The sequence below is a fragment of the Daphnia pulicaria genome, chromosome 5 (genome assembly GCF_021234035.1).
Source record: "Daphnia pulicaria isolate SC F1-1A chromosome 5, SC_F0-13Bv2, whole genome shotgun sequence".
NCBI lineage: Eukaryota > Metazoa > Arthropoda > Branchiopoda > Diplostraca > Daphniidae > Daphnia > Daphnia pulicaria.
In genome coordinates this window covers 1-21,386 of record NC_060917.1, presented here as the reverse complement: position 1 = coordinate 21,386, position 21,386 = coordinate 1, and the positions used below count along the sequence as shown (strand labels likewise).

General features: G+C 41.4%; 2 protein-coding genes across 3 annotated transcripts; both read left to right on the top strand.

The window, feature by feature from the left end:
- The first annotated feature begins 36 nt into the window (after positions 1 to 36).
- Positions 37 to 13,407, top strand: LOC124340480 (chloride channel protein 2-like). 2 transcript variants are annotated; one of them, XM_046793013.1, is made up of 20 exons: positions 37 to 617; positions 8,386 to 8,668; positions 8,754 to 8,882; positions 9,313 to 9,446; positions 9,540 to 9,696; positions 9,775 to 9,878; positions 9,957 to 9,978; positions 10,047 to 10,131; positions 10,200 to 10,301; positions 10,367 to 10,601; positions 10,684 to 10,846; positions 10,925 to 11,155; positions 11,226 to 11,363; positions 11,437 to 11,557; positions 11,618 to 11,873; positions 11,958 to 12,088; positions 12,157 to 12,295; positions 12,359 to 12,586; positions 12,663 to 12,783; positions 12,853 to 13,407. In XM_046793013.1, the coding sequence occupies exons 1-20, from the start codon at positions 561 to 563 to the stop codon at positions 13,137 to 13,139; spliced, it is 3,123 nt and encodes a 1,040-aa protein (XP_046648969.1). In that variant the 5' UTR covers positions 37 to 560; the 3' UTR covers positions 13,140 to 13,407. The 2 variants fall into 2 exon arrangements, with proteins under 2 accessions (XP_046648969.1, XP_046648968.1); XM_046793012.1 differs by lacking the exon at positions 37 to 617 and adding an exon at positions 7,599 to 7,758.
- Positions 13,408 to 14,882: 1,475 nt separating this feature from the next.
- On the top strand, positions 14,883 to 21,374 carry LOC124340460 (chloride channel protein 2-like). The gene is made up of 18 exons (XM_046792989.1): positions 14,883 to 15,208; positions 17,450 to 17,732; positions 17,806 to 17,934; positions 17,993 to 18,126; positions 18,193 to 18,349; positions 18,415 to 18,518; positions 18,603 to 18,624; positions 18,694 to 18,778; positions 18,855 to 18,956; positions 19,092 to 19,326; positions 19,399 to 19,561; positions 19,655 to 19,885; positions 19,960 to 20,097; positions 20,161 to 20,281; positions 20,347 to 20,629; positions 20,697 to 20,818; positions 20,932 to 21,055; positions 21,117 to 21,374. The coding sequence occupies exons 1-18, from the start codon at positions 15,143 to 15,145 to the stop codon at positions 21,372 to 21,374; spliced, it is 2,757 nt and encodes a 918-aa protein (XP_046648945.1). The 5' UTR covers positions 14,883 to 15,142.
- The last annotated feature ends 12 nt before the right edge of the window (positions 21,375 to 21,386 follow it).

The following is a 21,386-nucleotide window of genomic DNA, read 5'->3' as shown; positions in this document are numbered from 1 at the left end:
TAAAAAAGCCGGTTCGTCGTCGTCGGGAGTTGCCGAGCTGGTTGGGAAATGGGCGATAAGATACACAGTGTGTCTCGTGTGTGTGTACCCTGCAGTCAGCTGAGAACCGTCAGAGGAGCTAGTCGCTCTCCTTCGCTGCTCCGCACACACGACACGACCGCACCACCACTGCTGCAACAACAACACGCTGCTCCATCATTCCCGCAATAAATAAGAAGGCGCCTGATTTTTATCATCGTGTGTTTCCTTTCGTCCTCGTTTTATTTGTAAGAGAAAAAGAATTATTCGTCCAATTCCTGTTGGGGTTGGTTGTTTTTAATTTTTCGTGGGCAACTTACATCTCAGTCGCCGCCATCTGCGTTCAATCCCGTTTGGTAAATCCCCGTCACTCGGCAAGTGGGCCGTTGTGTTTTGTGTGTTTCGGTGTTGTTCAACGTTCACCCACCACCGTTACATAACCGACTCTTCTTCTCTCTCCTGTTGCTCGGAGAAGAAAAAGTTTCTCGTGAACTAGAACTTCTGACATTCACCAGCAGACAAATCTCTTCCCGAAAAATAAAATGGCGACGTCTGACCAGATTCAAGGAGAGATGGAACTCGGCTATCAACACACGCTGGTAAGTTATATTGCAAGACTTGATTATAATATACTTGGGACACTGTGCGCCCCAGCTCTTTTTTGTTCCAACGAGCACGAGAGTGGATATTTCCTGATTGCTCTGTATGTAAATGAACGTTGTAGTCACTTGTTCTATCAACAAGTTGCCCTTGGAAGTTTTTTTTTTTTTAAAGCTAGTTTCTTGGGAAATGTTATTCTTTTAAGCTGATATCTCTTTTCACTTGCTGCCAATGTTTCTGTTTTATTCGTGATTTTGAACGCGGAAATATTGTTTGACATGGAAACTGGTTACAGCGATTGATTTCGAATCTTTTCTCTCTGCCTGTCTGCCAGCTACAGGTGTTTTTGTTCTTCATAAAAGGACTTTGTGAGTTGGAACTATTTAGCCAACAACAACACAAAGCTAAATGTTTTCCTTTTTTGACCTTGTCTGAAAGAATCAGTTTCAAAATTGTTTGGGGTTTTTTCTTCTTTTCGAATTAAGTTTTTGTCGGGTGCCAATGACCTGCAATTAAAGCTCTCTTCACGGCCAGACACGGCTTTAGTCGTACCAGGTACGAAAATGCAAAAGAGAAGAAATAAAAAGAAAAATAGTTTTAAAAAAAGAAGAAGGGAAGAAAAGTAAAGTGGCGAGCCACCGTGTTGACGTTCGTTCGGTAACAGCCGAGGGGGTTCGCGGGACTCCCGCTGCAAGGAGTGGTCACATTTTGGGGCTATAATGCCGCGGGGTTGAAGGTAGGATAACAAAAAAACGTGAATGTCGTTTCGTTCGTGTTGTTGCCAAGCCAAAAAAAAACCTTGTTTTTGTTATTCACTTTGAACGGAAAAAATTTAATGCCAAAGCACATTTTGTTTAAATTCACGACCAGATAATGAGCTTGATTGAATTCAATTTTTTCTTTCTTTTTTTTCCGGGAGAAATTGATGTTTTTGTGGGCCACCATCACGAGCGCGTACAACATTCAAGCGCGTGATTGATAATGGACATTTGAGAGTTTTTCGGTGGGAGATTTTGCATTGTGTTAACCTAATTCAATCTAAAGAGATGAAAGGCTGGGTTCATTGCAGACGTTTAATCCTTTTTATTATTTCTTGCACGTTGCGATTGGGCTCGTGACACGCCCAAGTCATAAATGAAAGATAAGAAATGGCATAAAAGTATCACACGGATGAAAAGACGACCCCCTCTCGTATTCGCTTTTTCCAGTTTGAACAGATTTGATGACCAAACACAACACCAAGGCAATAACAATCATAGTGTTAACAGCAATCTTGGATCATGTGATGATGAAATATCTTATCACTCGGGTCTAGCGCGCGTGACACTTGAATAAACGCCGACCTCTGAATCGTCGCTTCTTTAGGCTGATTGTGCGTGCGCTTTATAGTGTTGTTTGTTTCTCCAAAGGGATGACGTAATCGTTCAATGTAGACTCTTTTATCTCCTGGATGTTTCTTTTCTCAAAACAGAAAAAAATTGAATTTTCTACTGTCGTGCATCTTTTTTTCCTGTTTTCTATTTTCGAATCTTTAATGAATTTACAACATTCGGACATTTCTTTAGACTGCGCAGCGTGAGGTTGCATATGATTCACGCTTGGGGCAACAACTAACGCGGGATTGAGGAAGAAGCAACATCATTTTTTACACATAGTCTCTCTCCTCTTTCTGACACACGTCTCATGTTCTTAACTCACAGACACCTTTTTTTCCCAGATATCTTTTAAAAAAATTCACTTTCACTTGAAATTCTAGTCCCGACGCCTGCTGATGATGATAGAAACGAGAGATGACCTAGCCGAAGGCTTTCGATTCCTTTTGGGTTTTTTGGCGTTACTTCAATTGGTGTTTTCCTTGCTCTTGTAGAAGGTAGCTGTGGCGTCATGCGAATAGCATTATTCAAATGAAGTATATATGGGTTTTTCCGGCGATGTTTCAAATATTGGCAAGGAAGCGGAGGGACTTTTTGAATTTTTAAAAAGAACTTTCACAGGCCTTGCTTCAGTGGGTAATTTATCTATTGGACATAATATCAGGTAGCTAGCTCTCTCTCTCTGTTGGCTAACTATTACGGTGGAACGATTCCTGAATGAAAGTTTTTCTCTTCTTTTTTCGATGTTGCAAATCCGCAAAGACATTGGTCGATTTTTTCGAAGGAAGGAAAAGTAGAGAAAGTTTTCGTGTATTTTTCTTTCTCCCAGTAATCATTTTTTTATTTTATTTTTTCCTATTAGAAACGGAAAGTTGTGATTGGTATTTTACTCGGAATTAATAAAACAAGTCGAACTAGAAGGAGAAAGCGATCTTCCCTTTTTCAAAAAATGTTTTAAACGCACAAGTGCATTTCCCCGGTGTACGGTAAAAGTCCGTTTTGCTCTTGTTATTTTATTATCTTCCAACTGCGATAATAAATAAGGTCAAGTTTTCTTGGTCGCCGTATTTCTTTTCGTTTTCCACCCAAAGTGGACCCCTCGATATGTTTATTCAAAAGCAGCTGCTTCACGTTGGCCGAGATTATGCTGACGGGATTCTATTGTTATGAAATTCTATCTGCTCTCGGAGACTCGCACGAACAGGAAAGAATTAATTGCTATTGGGTAGAAGAAGAAGTACACAATCCGATTCAGCCTAATTTTTGGTTTGGTAAATTCATCACCTGATAAGAGAGAGAAATAAAACGATTATCGGGAGCTATTCCGTGGGAAATGGAGTGAGATGTTTGTATCAAATTATTTTATTTTTTAGGGGATAATCATTTGAGATTTTGGCGTGTGATAGCTAGCACGGGATGGAGATTAATAATACCTTTCGGCTGGCATTTATTGTCCGTCGTGTCACGAAAATTAACTTTCTGGCCTCCGGATAGTGTTACTATAGTGTTGCCCCCGCGCAAAAAAACCCGTTTCTCTGTCGTACCAGTTGGTACCAGTTGGTACCATGGACGTGGAATCCCGCCGGTGAAGACCTACTTTGATTTATTTTTCTTTTTTCTTCTTTTTCTTATTCGGTTTATTCATCACGGGTCCCTCATTTTCTTTTTATTTTGTTGCAACAATGTTTTTCTGTATTATATTTCTGGTGTTTGTTCAGTCGAACGAGTTTGGAATGCGCATTTTAAGAGAGAACCGCTGCTGGTGGTGGGGTAACAAGTGGAAGAGACATTAGCGGGAAAATGGTGACTGACGGCCATGGAATCGTCTGACTTTTTCTCATGTTGATGGAATTTCCCGACAACGATGTAATGGCACATTTCCTGAAGGATGTTTTGTTCAAATCGCGACGTGAGGAAGTTGACCGTGAACTCGCCCCTTTTAACATGTCAGCAGCACATCCCCCATCTCCTTTGTGTAGATCGAACCGGACCTGCTAATAATATCCAATGGGATATCCGGAGATTATTTCAATGTTGAAACCCCAAAAGTCGTCTCAATGCCAATTCAATCATTTCTTTTCGCTTCTTCTTTCACGTCTTCCCCATTGAACATTGTCTATGTACAAAATGACTCGACGATAGTATTATCAAAAGAATCAAAAAGGAAAGGAAACTATTGAGATTGCGCTTTATTTTGGCGGACGAAAAAATATAACCAGACTCTCGCTCAAGTCAAGGACTGGGCAGGACTATGTGTGTAGAATTGACGGAATATTTTTTGGCATGAATATTCACACACAGTCTGGGTTTTTCAGGTGTGTTTTTTCTTAGACTCACGCCAATTTCTCAAAGGAAAGTTATATAAAAAACCTAAACGCACAAGAGTATAACTGTGTGTATGCCGTAAAACAAGATTGCGCGCGCGGTTTTTCTGTTATCTGGCTGGTTATTTCAAAATAAGGAATTGCTTTTTCTTGTTTTTTCGTCATCCCAAACAGCTGAGCAGAGAGCCACCACCAGCATTTCATTCAGTTCTTCTCTATGACAAACTCCGACGACTCTTTTATTTTACGCAAACCGTTTCGGTTCTATTGGCGTAATCCATTGAAAAACCTCTTGCGCTCATGTCCGAGTCAAGGTTCGCCTTGTTCTCAATTGAACTGTACAACATATCGGGCTACATTTCACGAACATTTGGCCTCTTTTTTCTTATTTTTTTTTACAAGTCTCTACCTAAAATGGAACGCGTTGCCAACTCTCGTACATAAGGAAACCTTGGAAGGAACTTTTTTTGGTTTTTCTTTCGCCAAAGGACCTTCGTGCGTGCGCTCTCATTCGACCTGCCATGTAGGAAAAAAAATGGGGTTTTCACCATACAGGTGATGAAATGAAGAGCACCTAGTGCCTGTGTGTGGTGTCTGTGGGAAATCCTATGCTTCTCTCGCCCTCGCCTCTAGCGACACTTTTCAAATGGGCGTCGGAGAAGTGAAAGAGACTTCCAATGTTGTAACTGCAGTTTCCTAGTGCAGCAGCCCCCCCCCCCCCCCCTGTTACATCAATGAACAACATCCTTTTGACGTTTGAAAATCACCAGCAGTCAGTTGAGTTAATCAGGATATATGGGGACCAATCATTCTCTCTGCTGGTCTCTGCTCTTTGGCTTGGCATTGCGACAAGTTGCTGCTCCTTTGTATACAGTTGAAAGTTTCTCTCCTTATAATTCAACTCTGCAAACAAATGACTGTAAGGCGTGTGCATTGCTTCAGCGACTATCGAACTTCCTTCTTATATTCCACAATTTTTATTCCAACCCACCCGGAGTCATTGCGGTCGCGCCAGAGTTGTTTCCGTTTCTTTTATGTACTACACATCCCAGCACCCCGAACGCTCAACTGCGGTTTGGTTGCAAGCTGACGTCACACACGTATATTCACGCTGCGGTTATTTCTGCTCGGACGAGAGGTGGAAGACGTGGTTGGGCATGAAAATGGATTCTTTGAAATTTGTTCAACTTTGGTGGAGACGAGGGGGGAAAAAGAAAAACTAATAAATCAGGTCCTTTTCCCGTCGTCCTTCTTAGGAAAAACAGCACGCGCTTCTAACATGTGTCCTACATAACCCTAGAATATGATGATGTGTTGCAGCTGGTGAGTGTGACCACCACAAAAACAATTTAACGGGCCGCCCATTTATGGAAAACTCTTGTGAATATATAACGTCAAGGTGATTTCTTCCGTCTTCCCGTAGTCCTCGGCACCTGATCCCTTTGCACCACTCGTCCTTGGTTAGTTTTAACCGTATATATCTTATCTGGAGTTTGAAAAGGGCTGGCGGAATCCTCCATCAACAAGTGGTCAAGGAATACTATACGCTCGTATTTTTATTGTCGTGTTATGTAACGTCGTAAACTACCATCTGCTAGAGGCTCTAAGGTTTTTTTCTTCTTCCTCGGCTAACCTTGTCCCATATTGTGGAAAATTGACGAGGCCTTTCTGTACACTCGAACGTCTGTTTTTCAGCGCGGCCGAGAGTTTGTTATCCCGTTGGATATGGTCACAAAAAAAAAATGCGTTGCCAATTTTTAATGGTTAAAGGTCAGGTAAACGTCCCCCTTAATTTATAGCTAATCATAGAGATTCGCAGAAATTTAACTGGAATTCACGTTTACCTTTCATTCCCTGACATGGTTTTACATAATAACTCTAACAAAAAAAAAGTCAAACTTGTTTTTGTTGTTGTTTGTTCCCAAGTCCTCGTGGAGAAGGATGAAAGAAATCCCAAAATAAAATTTTTAGAATGGTGGGTGCACACAGCGCTGGACTTGTCGGTACCAAGGTTAAAGCTGAATAATGGTAGTATACAATCGTTCCGCGTGCTACCAGACGGCGACCCGTTCGTGTAAATAGAACCAAGGTGGAAAACATGGTGTAAAACTCACGTGAGATATATACGATGATCTGCAACTATAAAAGTGAAAGTACTCTACGACCGTACGTATCTATCGGTTGAGTAGTGTCAATAAAAATGAAGGATCTAAATTAATCCCAAGTGACCTCTATCTAGCTCTATCGTCCAGTTTCTATTTCTTTTTACCGCGCGGAGATTGTGTGTGCGTGGAAAATATATCTGACGGAAAAACTTGAAAACATTCACGAGGGTTATCAGAACCTTTCACCGGTGAATAATTTCTGCTCGTTGGTCGTTTTACCTAAATAGGGTCGTCGCTTAATAATATCGCCAAGTTGTTTTGTTCTTCTGTGCTGTTCACCGCAGTTTTTGTTTTTGTCTTTTATTACAAGCGCAGATAACAGGATCCACTTCACTTTTACTGCTTTACTTTTATGCAGGACAAGGTCCCTATTAAAATGTTTTTTATTTCTTCTCTCTCTCGGTCGAAATAGTTTAATTTCGAAGAAATGCATTTTGATCCAACTCGTCTAGAATGTCACATTCGCAATCTTTTTCCTTTCGATTCGCCGAAGTTGACTCGTTAAGACACGTCTGTCGTCACAAATATCCTTGTCACGCTCTTCCCATTTCAGGTGATCGATCGTGATGTGGAAAGACGTTCCGCCGGTCTCAAATTAGCCCTGAAATATATTGCGCCGATTTATTCAATTCGCCCATTCGTTTTTATTTAAGTCAAATGACCCCGAAAAACGAACAGGTTTTGATTCCATCATTGTTCCACTATCTATTTGACACTAGCTCTAGATGTTGTCCATTTGCTATCGATGGTTCTTCCTTGTTTAGTCAGTTCCCGCAACGTTACAGCCGCACCGTGACGAATGCGGTCAAAATTCCCCCCTAGCTGATATTATCCTAGGTTGTGTGTGTGTGTTTTCGCGTTTGAAGGTCTTGCGGGAGTTCCAAAAAACCTAAAATTAAACCGCGCTGGCTGGATGCCCGCAACACAGTGCAAGATTTTTAGCATGGCGTTCGTGTGTCGTCCTGTTGGGTGTGTGTCCGTAGGTCGCGTTTGATTTTCCCGATGTTGGCGAACTTTTTTTTTTCTCTTCAGCTGGGAGAACCAAAGAGATGCTCTTCTTGTCTCATTATTATTACGCTGGAACTTGTATGAGCCGGGGCAGTCACAGTTCGAGTGTCAAGCGAACAACTAGGGATCTCTGCGTCCGCGCCACTATAGTCGCGTTGCCGCGTCTGTGGCAGCAACTGGACGATGTGGCCGAGTCCAAAGTGCGACATTATGAATAGGAATCCCGAACTAGTCGATATCGACAGCAACTTTAACTACGTTTTCACAATGGTATTTTATCGTGCATGGCCAAAAACATCTACTTTACTTCCCCTACTACTCCTGTACCTGCTACTACTAATAGAATGATTTCAATTGTGGCTCCTGGCTCCTGGCTGCTGCATCACGAGGAGTTATTCCGACGTTTTTCCTTTTTGTTTTCACGATGACAACGGACGTTGCTCTGTGTGGCACAGACATAAAAAGAGAGTGAAAATTCGCGTCTTGTTTTATTATTCCGAGAAAGTTTTTACGACTTTTTCGAACGCCGGTCTATTCTCTACTTTTTAAAATGTACAACTTCTGGATGCAGAGATGTTGTTACACCGTCCACCAAATTTTGGAAATGGCATTTTGTAGTGTGGACGTGCTGCACTAGTGATGGTAATTTACCCTCAGCATTGATGATGACGATGACCTGCATTTTTATGTGAATGTTATCACGCAGTAACCTCCGGGTTGGCCCTGAGGCGCGTGAAAATCCCAGTGTTAACTTGCTCTCCACTCTCGTGACGAAATAAATCCCCGTCGTGATTTTGTGATAATCAGAGAAACTTTGAACTTAACGCCCGTTCCTTTTTCCTTCAATCATTTTGCTGCTGTGCTGTCGATGATGACGATGAACGAAAAATCAAAAAGATGTACGGCCGATACTCGCGGAGTCTTGGCGAATACGCCAGACAACAGGCGGCCGAGCTCCGTGAAGCGGAGAAGAACCGGAAGAAAGAAGAGAAGCAGCGGAGCAAAGAGCTGCGCACGTATCGAGGCAAATGGACTTCGCGTTTCCTTCGAGTCATTTCCTTCATCTGGCGCCATACTTTCGCCAAAATCGGCGAGGATTGGGTTTTTCTGGCCCTTCTCGGCATCATCGTGGCCATGTTTAGCTACATCATGGACTACGGTATCGTCATGTGCAATAACGGTATGTTTATTTTATGAGACAGAACATTTTGTTGGTTATTATCCCTATCATAAAAATGTTTTTTCTTTTTTCATTTTCAAACCAGCTCGAGTGTGGATGTACCGTGATTTGACGACAAATCCTTTCCTGCAGTACCTGGCCTGGATCTGCTTGCCCGTCTTCCTCGTCCTGTTTTCCGCCGGTTTCGTTCACATCCTGGCACCCCAAGCTATCGGTATGTGTTGTCTTCTCTCTCTATCATCTTTCTCTTTAGAGCTTCACATCCTGCCCCCGTCAAGAATATTTACACTATATAATGAAACACTGCACGAGTCTGTTTTGTGTCACTACTACCGCCTCAAACCGGATTATATCCGCTCGCTGGATACAACGAGATTGGCTGTGTGTGTGTACTACCAACTATTTTATAAAGTAGCGATCGTTTATCAGCTGCCATCATCGCCGGGGGTTATTGTACAGCACACAATTTTACGCTGCTGTGAAATGAGAGCATCGATTGTCACGTCAATCCCGACGTTATATGCTAATGCGCATTATTTTCCTCCATCTTTATTATTTCACGCCAATAATGCTGCTGTGCTTTCTATTTTTATAATAATTGAATTTTCCTTCATGTTTTTGTTGTTTGTTTTGTTGCAATTCAGGCTCGGGAATTCCAGAGATGAAGACGATTTTGCGAGGTGTTGTTTTGAAAGAGTATCTGACGTTCCGCACGGGAGTCGCCAAAGTTGTGGCCCTCACGGCCGCCCTGGGCTCTGGAATGCCACTGGGCAAGGAGGTAATAAAAACGTCCGTTTTCTACTCGTTCTGCAAAATGGTTATGACCATTAATAATAAAATTTTTATTTGGTTCCGTTTTGACATTCCGCAGGGTCCCCTGGTGCATATTGCCAGTATCGTCGCCACTCTCATGTCCAAAATGGTGACATCCTTCAAAGGAATCTACGAAAATGAATCGAGAAACAGCGAAATGTTGGCCGCTGCTTGCGCTGTGGGTGTCTCGTGCAATTTCGGTGCTCCCATCGGAGGTCAGTCTTTTTATAGCGGATTATTCATATTTTCTTGCAATCACATGAATAACCGGAAATCTTATAAATATAAAATAGGCGTGCTGTTCAGTATTGAAGTAACATCCGTTTACTTCGCCATTCGTAATTACTGGCGTGGGTTCTTCTCTGCCGTTTTCGGGGCTCTCATGTTCAGGCTCATGGTAAAAATAAAGTATTACTATTTCGTTACGGATGTGTTTTTTAATAACTTGCTTTCTTTTTCTTTTTTTGGAAACCAGGCTTATTGGTTCTCCAATGAAGGTATAAATTTATTAACTCGACGTCGTTTTTATGATCATTTTCTAAATAAGAGTTTTTATTTTTCACAGATACCTTGACGGCCATTTTTGGAACGGATTATCACGTTGACTTTCCTTACGATCCCCAGGAGCTTTTCATCTACGCTCTCGTTGGGTAATTCAATTTTCGAAATTATTTATTTGAATACAATTTTTTAAAATGTTTCTTTTAATACACTATAGTGCTTTTGGTGGACTATGTGGAGCGGCTTTCATCTTGTTCCATCGCCGATACGTTCTGTTTATGCGAAAGAACAAAAGGATCAGTTCCTTCTTGCAGAAAAAGTGAGTTTTCATTCGCCAAAGGATTGAATAACATGTTGTAATTTTATGCTTTTGATCATCATCAGTCGTTTCATCTATCCTGGTCTGATGTCACTCTTGATCACCACCTTGCACTTCCCACTGGGATTGGGTCAGTTTCTCGCCTCGACATTGTCGACTCGCACGCAGATTTTGCACCTCTTCTCCAATTTCACTTGGGTCAGCGATGACTTGACGGTTGAACAAGCGGAAATTGTCTCCCATTGGGTCACGGATAGCTGCAGTATCTTTGTCAACTTGAGCCTTTACATGTTGGTCACTGTAAGTTTTCACTTATTTGCTGTCTCATTTTTGCGGTTGACTTATTATGGCTGCTCTAAATTTCCCTTGGTTTCTCCATTAGTTTTTCACCACCATTTGGGCTTCCACGTTGCCTGTTCCGTCTGGTACTGTCATTCCCATTTTCAAAATGGGGGCCGCTTTCGGTCGCATGATCGGCGAGGCCATGCACCTCTGGTTCCCGGAAGGTGTTCGCATTGGCGGCGCCTTGTCGCCCATTTTACCGGGTACAATTTTGAACAAACAATTACATTTTTTTCTTTTATGGAACTCGCAAATTCACGGAAAACATTTTTCTGCCGCAGGAGGTTACGCCATTGTGGGAGCCGCAGCTTTCTCTGCCGGTTTGACCCATTCGATTTCCATTTGCGTCGTCATTTCGGAAATGACGGGCCAAATTCGCCACATCATCCCCGTTATGATTGCCGTTTTGGTAGCCAACGCCATTTCGACTCTCCTCCAACCGTCTCTCTACGATTCAATCATCATGATCAAGAAACTGCCTTACTTGCCCGACATTATCTCGTCCAGCAGTGGTACGTCTCTTATTATTCATTTATACCTGTCAACTGGGGCTGTTATCTAACAAGTTGAACATCTCAACAGCTGCCTACAGTATTTTCGTCGAGGATTTCATGGTCCGAAATATCAAATACATCTACAACGGCATGTCCTATAAAGAATTGAAGAATCACATTCGCGAAAGCCGACGTGTCCGTGCCTTCCCGCTAGTCGATAATCCAGGCACGTAAAAAATACATTTAATTACAATCTGAACACTTTTATTTAACTCTGGTGTTATCATCTCTTCTCACAGATAGCATGATTTTGCTGGGTTCCATTCAGCGAACGGAACTGATTGGTCTTATCGAGAGACAAATCGGCCGCGACCGTCGCTTGCAAATAGCCGCCAAGAGGCAAAAGGAAGCGCGAGTCAGGTAAATGCAATTTAATTTAGCCGTTTTTGTTACAGCTGAGCAAATTTTTTTAAATTTTAGAATGTACGAGGACGCCATGACGACATTGCAGCTGGATCCCCCGCCCTTCAGCAGAGTCAGTCTGGCACTTCCGGCACCGCCTGCAGGACCTTCCACCGAAGACGCCAGCAAGAAACCTGTTGCAAGGCGGCCATCTCGATTTGAGGTAGTCAAGACGCCGGAAATGTTGGCCAGCGTCGATGACCAGCCACAAGAGCAATCACCTGGATCCGATCCAATGACTCCCAGCTCCGTTCAATCTGGCGATATTGAAGACGTATGTGAAATTTTACTACGCACGACTGGATTGAATTCCCAGTGTGATTAGAGTTAACCGCAAATTTGATTATGTTTTCAACAGAGAGCCTACTTGGGCAGTCGACCTCAAAAGTCCATTCTCAAGCGAACAAATTCACAAACGTTGAAATTTGCTGGCCCGATGGCCACTCCTTCCTTGACGCCATATTCTACCGTCACTGGAGCTGAAGGAAGGTAAGAAAATGCATTTAAAAAAATGTAAATCTTTATTCCTCTATTAATTCCGCTTTTTGTATGATTAGTAAATTCCGGGCGGCTATTGGCGCTTTCATCCGTAAATCGTCTACCATGTTGGATTCGTCCAAATTCGATTTCACTGGCATGGGTGGTAGTGGATCGTCATTGCCGACCAGTCCTACATCCTTCAAGAAAGTCACACTGGTAACTAATTAATGCCATTATATAATTTCAAAGTCAATGTTAATTAATTGATTCATTAATCAGCCGAGGGAGAGAGTGATCGACATGACTCCGGAAGAACAAAAGCAATGGGAAGACAGCGAGATGATGCAACCGGTAGATTTCCATAAATCGCACGTCGATCCCGCTCCTTTTCAACTTGTTGAACGCACCTCACTGCTCAAAGTTCACTCCATGTTCTCGCTGTTGGGTGTCAACCACGCTTACGTCACAACTACTGGCAGACTCATGGGAATCGTGTCACTTAAAGAAGTACGTTCATTTTAATGCAATAATCGAAAGATGTGTTTTTCTAATAACTTGTCATTTGTGTGTTTCTTTATAATAGTTGCGCAAAGCCATTGAAGATGTCAATTCAGGTATCGTCCCAACCAGCCATAACTTGCCAGCCCATCCGATCCATCACGGAAGAGATGTTTCACCAGGAGCCCCCATCGATGTGGAACACGGTACAGAAATACATTTTGTGAAATTGTAAATGAAGGGCCTTTTGTTAAGGGTACTTGTTATATTTTTAGGTCCTGAGCCTCCAGGTTTTGATGATTCCGACTCGGATTCTGACGATACCGACTACGTTGTCGGTCCCGGCAATTCGATTGCGGTTCAGCCATCATCGGCTACTCTTTCTTCCATTGTTCCAGATGATTCAGCCTCCGAAAACGGATCAACTGGCATATACATAACAAGCCATTCTCGTGAAGACGAGAACAGCATCAAACTACGAGTGACTGGTGCTGGATCTTGTTCCGACGAATCCGACGACGGTGCTGCCAAGGGAACGGATGAAACTGAAAGAAAGTCTTAAAACTTTGAGGAGAAAGAAACAAAAGAAGGAGGGGTGGGGAAAAAATTTGTTTTTTTGTTTTTATCGTCAAGCACCTTTTTGTAAAAGGAACTTTTGTTATCAACTGATTTTAGCTAGATAAGCAAGCAGTATGTAATAATGAGCGGTGTATTCGGTATTATTCCTAGCGGATAGCACAGGTTTTACTATATAGACGAGCGAATGCAGTTGTAAGGTCGACTGGAACAGTGCCTTTTTTAAAATGTGTCATTAGAAAAAATCAGAAAACGTGAAAAATAATCCAAACGTGGTGTAGCAAAAACAGCCAATTTTTCAACGCAAAATGTGTAAAATCCCGATAGATGTGTGCGTGTCAATTTTTAACCTTCGTGAACGTTCAGCGTGTACGCGTTTTTATCTGTGTTATTTTATTCTTATTTCTTAAATGTTTTAATCTTTCCCTCGACCAACCTTACCCAGCACACACATACATATAGACTAACACGAATAATGTAAAGTCTCTTTTCAAATATTTTTCTTGGCTATCGCAAATTTTTTAAAAAGTATCACAATTGCTGTATTATTATATGTGTACCATTTAAAAAAAATTAATTGTAGTGTAGAATCGTTATAATGTGTTTGATTGGACAGGAAAAGACCAGCGCAGCAGCATGCTCTTATAGCATGAACTTATACCCGTAAGAAACTACTGGAACAAGATTTTAAAATTTTAACCGGGGGGACGCATCTCACAATTCATTCCCTGCTCTTCTCTGAACCTCAAATCCGCCCCAACCTTTTATCCCATTATATATATCTATTAAAAAATGAGTATGGTAGAAATAAATGTCAGAAGAGCCACTTTCTTTGTACATGTATTGATGATTCGAAATGGTGGAGCAATTGAGTTGAACAACGAAATAATAACCCATATATTAGAATCTTGTGTTTAATAGGAATTTTGTGTGTTTTGAGTCGATAAAATTGGATTCATTTTTCAACGTCTTTCATCCGGCTTTGATTAACACTTTTTGTTTTTATCATCATGTTATTGTATGTTGTGAAAAACTATGCCTATATTTGATGTGAGAATTGTGGCAAATAAATCATGCTTCCAGTGTGCTCGGGAATCTGCAGCGCGTTATGAATTAATGAATTTATTGCGAAAGAAGCTTTAATTCACTCGTTAATACGCATGAAACAGAATATTTTTCCGCCTGTCGGAAATGGAAAAAACAACAAATTGTTATTCCGAATTTCGAGCGCAGAGATTACGGATGCCATTCATTTTCAATCTCAGTTAATATTAATAAGCTACTCAAAATTAATAATTCCGTGAGTTTAATGGCAGGGATTTCATTCCAAACGGAAACAATTAAAGAGAGATCAGAATACAATATCTTGTGTTACATAAACTTAATTCAACATTTTCTGTACTATTACATAAGAGGTAATAAACAAGGTGAAAACTGCACTGCTTATAGGGAAATGTGAATTCATTGAACTCATATTACTTTCTAAACAAAAGCTTCCTGTTACGCCTGTTATTTAAAAAATCATAGGGATGGGTGCAATAAAATCGTCAATGTTGATATGCATATCGAAAACGGATGATGATGTCTAGCCTTGGGGCTGTGTGTGTATACGTAAGAGTGGCCGAGTGGGATAGGGAGGAATAGGGCTGTATATTTAGATTTTGCTTTTGTTATCGTCCAGATGGGGTGAAGGTGGTCCTGGCGCCCTGCACCTTTTTTTTACTGTACTAGATGAACTTGGCCCCAGACAAAAATCTTTTTTTGAAAAAGAAGAGGGTAGAAGAAGTGCAGTGGCACAGCCTCTAACCCTCAGTGTATGGCCGGTCTGCCTCCGAGACTAGACACATTTCAGCCCACCCCCAGTTGACATAAACGACGTTTTGAAAGTAAATTAGTGTTTGCACTTTTATATAACGCACACTGGAACTCAATTGTTTTTCTTGATTATTGCTTCAGTCATCGAAAACATCTGATCGAAGGTTTCAAAACATGGCGACTGACGAAAAAACACAGACATCATCATGCGAACTCGAAATGGGATACCAAACAACTGTGGTAAGTTCCAACATTGCTATATTTTTATTAGTGTTAGATTGTGTCCCCTTGGTTCACTAATGGAGTGAATTAATTTACTTTGTCAAACGACATTCGTCAACTGTCAAAATTTGCTGTCGGCTGCAGCAACTGTCATTTTTACGATGTGGGGAGAGACCGGCTTTCTCGAACACAAAAGATTAGCCATTTTGAATATCATTGTCTTTAATTATACCCAAAAGTATAGACCAAATGTTAATCACCGACTAGCGGTTTTTGTTATTGTTCTAAGCTTTGTGGGAATAGTTCAAAGAACTCGGCGACATCTCTGGGTCGTACTGGGTCGATTTGCCCAGCAACATCTTTCTACCCTCATTCTGACCCTCTCGTCTAGAAAAGAAAATCGTCCTTTATTCTTTATGTTTTGCCCTTGCCAAAAAAGATGCTCGAGGACACTGATCAGCAGTGCATTCGACCTTGTTTAAAATCCCATAGACGTGTGTATTATTGTTAGCCTTCGTGGTTTTACACGGGAAATGTTTGAATACAATAACCCCCCTCCATATTTATTTAGAGGCATAGTTCATTGAACTCTTGTCGTTATAGGACTTAATCTTGTCGTTCACGATGAGATTTTTATTTATGAAATCCATTTCTTTGTTTCGTTTGACATCATCTCCTAGTTATAAGTCGCTGGTCTGTCCGTTTAAAAATCTTCGGTTGTTTTCCCCTCGTAGCCGGGAGCTATAAGTGAAAACGACCCCATTTTCTTGCGTGTAACTAAGGGCATCCCAACAACCGTAAAAGACAGTAGTAGCTATTGTTAACCTCAAACTTGGATATACAGTATACACACGGCCTTGTGGTTTTTTAAAGAAAATGGGGAAAACCCTCCCACGAAATTCCCTTTTTTCCTTCTTTTAACTTCGGCCTATTTTCTCCGAATGCCTGGGGGACATTTAAGACCAAACTACCGTGAACAAGATCCGGATCTGCTTTTGTGACTTTCTCCACTACGGTACTATATACATGTGAAAACAGCAATGCTACTACATTACTACTGGGAATTGTTTTTGTGCTGGGTGGCCAAACCATCCGATACGCTAGCTAGCTACCCAGTGTAGTATGTCGAATATCTGACCAGTCATCTTATTACTAGCCAATGCTGATGGCATGAGAAGTAGTTAGGGAAATGAGATGGTCGATTCATATCCAATACACGTGTATACTATACTATACTTCGCCATGTCCGACTGTGATCTTGTTTTGAAAGACATCACAGAATGATGAATGAACGCGTTATCCAAAACACATATCTCGAATGTCAGATAGTCTTTGACACTCTAACATAGTGAGAACAACACACATACATGCTATAGCCCTTTTTCTGAACAAAACAGCATTTGTAGTTTAAGATTCCCTTGTCGAGATGATGGCCATGCAGTTTTATCCTTTCCTCTTTCCCATTAACTCGATGAAACCGGTAGAAACCAGAACGACCCCCGACAAATTATAAAAGTGACGATAGTTTTTAACACAGTCTTGGACAACAAAATAATTGGTTTTTATGAGATATTAATAATAGCCTCTTTCATTCCTTGGTCGGATTACCATCCGCTCGTAAATCATGGCGACTTTGGTCATTATGAAATCTATCGAGACATTTCAGCCATTAACAGGTTGATGGGTCCATTGTTACACCAATCCATGCAATTACTACTTCCTTGTTGTCTGTTACGTAATTAATGTTTTCTAGCTGTGATTGTCCGATAATGCGGTCAAAAAACCCTTTTCCTACTCGGTAGAGTGGCGCTATTAAGTTTACATGGGGAGGGGGGCTGATGACTTGTGAAATGGCCAGTCTTGTCTTGAATGGATCCGTCCTTCCTGCTGATGGAAGCAAAGAGGGAGGGGTGTTTGGAAGATGAGTTTGTGTTTACACTGCTCTGTGATTGGATGATTTGGTGAACACAACTCTCGCTGCTGATCGATTGCTCTCCTTGGGATGATGATTTCATATCCTCCTATACTACATGAGGCCATTGTCGCATCTTCCTTAATCTGATTGGATGAAAGTGAAGACGATCTGGCTAGGCAAAGTCAAATAAATGCGCCGACTAATTTGCAGTTGAGCGTCAGTCCGTATCCTAATTCCCAATCCTCCATGACTCGTACTGATTGCTACTATCCTCGAAATAACGTCGTTATTTTCTTTCCTTTTCATTCTTTTAATTTGACCCTGGCGTTTGGTGCTATGCTAAGATGTACGGCCGGTACACTCGCAGTTTGGGTGAATACGCTCGAGAGCAAGCTGCTGAACTACGCGAACTGCAAAAGAACAACAAGAGGGAGGAAAAGATAAGAAATAAAGAATTGTGGTCTTATCGGGGCAAATGGACATCGCGACTTTTCCGGGTCGTATCCTACACATGGCGCCACACTTTTGCCAAAATCGGAGAGGACTGGATATTTTTGGCTCTTCTCGGTAGCATCATGGCTTTGCTGAGTTACATCATGGATTACGGAGTCAATCTGTGTAACACAGGTGAGCACACTTCTTAAAAATTCTGGCAGGTGTTTTAGTTTTCTAATTTTTACTATTATTATTTTTTGTTTAGCTCGGATGTGGATGTATTTTGAATTGACAAACGATCCGGCGGTGCGCTATCTCTCCTGGATTTGCTTGCCAGTCTTCCTTGTCTTATTTTCTGCTGGATTTGTTTACTTACTAGCCCCCCAAGCTATCGGTAAATCTTTAAATTGATTATTTATCTTTGAAAAAGATTTTACAATTTTTAATTTCAGGCTCTGGAATTCCGGAGATGAAAACAATTTTGCGAGGTGTTGTTCTCAAAGAATATTTGACTTTCCGCACCGGAATAGCTAAAATTGTAGCTTTGACTGCTGTACTTGGTAGTGGAATGCCACTGGGTAAAGAGGTAATAATGATTTTACCGGATTATTTGTTAAACAATCAATTGTATAGTTGCAATCATTTGATTTAGGGCCCACTGGTACACATCGCCAGTATAGTGGCGACTCTCATGTCAAAATTAGTGACATCCTTCAAAGGAATCTACGAGAATGAGTCAAGAAACAGTGAAATGCTGGCAGCTGCTTGCGCTGTGGGTGTGTCCTGCAATTTTGCAGCTCCAATTGGAGGTACTATAATTACGATTGATTTTTCGGATTAGATTTCTCATTCATAAATTTTTTTCTTCTTATAGGCGTATTGTTTAGTATTGAAGTCACGTCCGTTTATTTCGCCATTCGCAATTACTGGCGCGGCTTCTTTTCTGCCGTTTTTGGGGCTCTCATGTTTCGCTTATTGGTATGATATACATTTGAGATGAACTTTTATCTGTTTGACTTGTTTAGTAACTTTCGGATCTTTGCCTTATATGTTTTGCTATAGGCTTATTGGCTCGAAACAGAAGGTAAACATCCGCCATCAATTATTCCAACTTTCGCTTTCTTAAATTGTTTTTTAAAATTATTTTAATTAGAGACTTTGACTGCCATGTTTCGCACGGATTTCCGGGTTGACTTTCCTTACGATCCTCACGAACTATTCATTTACGCGCTTATCGGGTGAGAAAATATAAAAATTTATTTGTCGTTTTCTAACACGTCGTCAACTTATCAAATTATTGACTTTTGAAATCAGGGCTTTTGGCGGCTTATCGGGGGCTCTTTTTGTCCTATGTCACCGGAAGTATGTCCTTTTTATGCGGAAAAACAAAAGAATCAGCTCATTCCTTCAAAAGAAGTAAGTCTCGCATTGTTGTTATTCATCTCAGTTTACGCTTGTCGTCTCCCATAGCCGAAATGAACAGCAAACAACTCTCGTCTTACTAACTTTGCACTATCTTTTTCTTTATTATTATTATTCGATCCGACCCAGTCGTTTTATCTATCCGGCCGTGGTTTCGCTTTTCATCGCAACCTTGTACTTCCCGCCGGGCCTGGGCCAGTTCTTGGTATCAACCTTGACGACCAGACAACAAATTATGAGCTTGTTCTCCAACTTTACCTGGATGAGTGACGATTTAACGGCGGAACAGTCTGAAATTGTTTCTCACTGGACCAATGAGTATAGCAACATTTTTGTAACACTTGGGATCTACATGGCTACAACGGTACTGACACCCGCTACTATACTTACACCATTATTGCTCAATGTTTCATATAACGGTTCTTTGTTTTGGCAGTTCTTTCTAACGGTTTTGGCCTCTACTCTTCCAGTCCCATCCGGCAGTCTCATCCCAATCTTTAAGATAGGAGCGGCTTTTGGGCGTATCATTGGCGAGGCCATGCATCTTTGGTTCCCAGAAGGTATTCGCATAGGATCCGTCATATCACCTATCCTTCCAGGTATGCCCAGTAGACATAAGAAAATACATAATACTTGCAAGTTCATTGGAAATGGAAAAAACCTAAACCGGTTGGCTTTTCACGCATCCGCAGGTGGTTACGCCATTGTAGGGGCAGCGGCTTTTTCCGCCGGAGTGACCCATTCAATTTCGATTTGCGTCGTTGTTTCTGAAATGACTGGACAAATTCAGCACATCATCCCTGTCCTTGTTGCCGTTCTCGTTTCTAACGCAATTTCGACTCTACTTCAACCTTCTCTTTATGATTCAATTATTATGATTAAGAAACTGCCTTATTTGCCCGGCATCATCTCATCCAGCAGTGGTATGTGATCAAGAAAATTGATTAATTCCTATTTCACTTTTAATTGATTGATTGTCTTGCTAATTTTCTAACAGCTGCTTACGACATTTTTGTCGAGGATTTCATGAATCGTAACATCAAGTACATTTGGAATGGCATGACTTACCAGGAATTGAAAACCGTTATCAAGGATAAACCGAAAATCCGATCGTTCCCACTTGTCGATAACCCAAGTTTGTTACTTCCTGATTATACGGTTGACATTTTCCTCGTAACTAAATAATTCGTTCAAACAGGACATATGGTTCTCCTTGGATCTATTCAACGAGGAGAGCTGATTGAACTGGTAAAGCGACACATTGGACATGACCGTCGCGTGAAAATGGCCGCACAGCGGCAAATAGAAATTCAGTCGAGGTAAGCCAGCTTGTTGGAATGAGCTAAAATTTAAACAAAGCACGTAGTATGTCATTCATGAGTAGGAGTTTCGGACATATTATCCCCATCAACCTCGATCCCCCACCATGCTGTCGTCTGGGTGAAACCGAAGAATCGTCGTTGACACACGATCCCGCCAAGCAGCAACAGCAGCAGACTTCGCGATTCGAAGTTGTGAAAGCGCCGGATGATTTGGGAAATGGCTTAATAACCGATACTGCAATTCAGCGTTCATCGCAACATCTCCAGCAACTCCAGCTGATTACGTTACTGCCGTCACCCGAGCCGCAAACCCCCGTTTCAATTCAGTCAACTGAAACAGACGAAGTATGGGAACGACTGACCCATTGATGTGCTCTATTTCAACACTAACGTTTGTACATTTTCAACTTAGGAAGCGCAACCGAGAAAATCTATTCTGAAAAAGGGAAATAGATTTAGTTCGATTCGGTCAAAATCATCTCAACAAACGATTCAAACTACCCCAAATTCAACGATAACTGGGTCAGAAGGAAGGTCAGTATTCACACCTTAATTAATGACCTTTAAGAAATTGTATAAAAACTTGTTATTTCTCCCCCCTTCTCTTATTACTTCCTTAACAATTTTAACGGATTTTGTTTTTACAGCAAATTCCGTCAAGCCATCGGTGCTTTCATCCGGAAATCGTCGGCTAACGGAGGTATCTTTAACTTTGCTACTGCCACATCACCGCCGACTAGTCCTAGCCCATTCAAAAATGTCGGTGTATCGGTAATAGCCCTTTTTCTTGATTAAAAAAGTACTATTTCATTAAATTATTTTTATACGACAGCACAAATTAAACGATATGACGCCCGAGGAGAAGAAAGAATGGGAAGAAAGCGAAATGTTGAAACCAGTAGATTTCCACAAATGCCACGTCGATCCAGCTCCCTTTCAGCTGGTTGAACGAACCTCGTTGCTCAAAGTCCACTCCATGTTCTCATTGTTGGGCGTCAATCGCGCTTACGTCACCACAATTGGTCGACTTATTGGCATAGTCTCTCTATCAGAAGTGAGTGGAAACACACATGGACTGAGCCAAAAATAGTTGATTTTATTA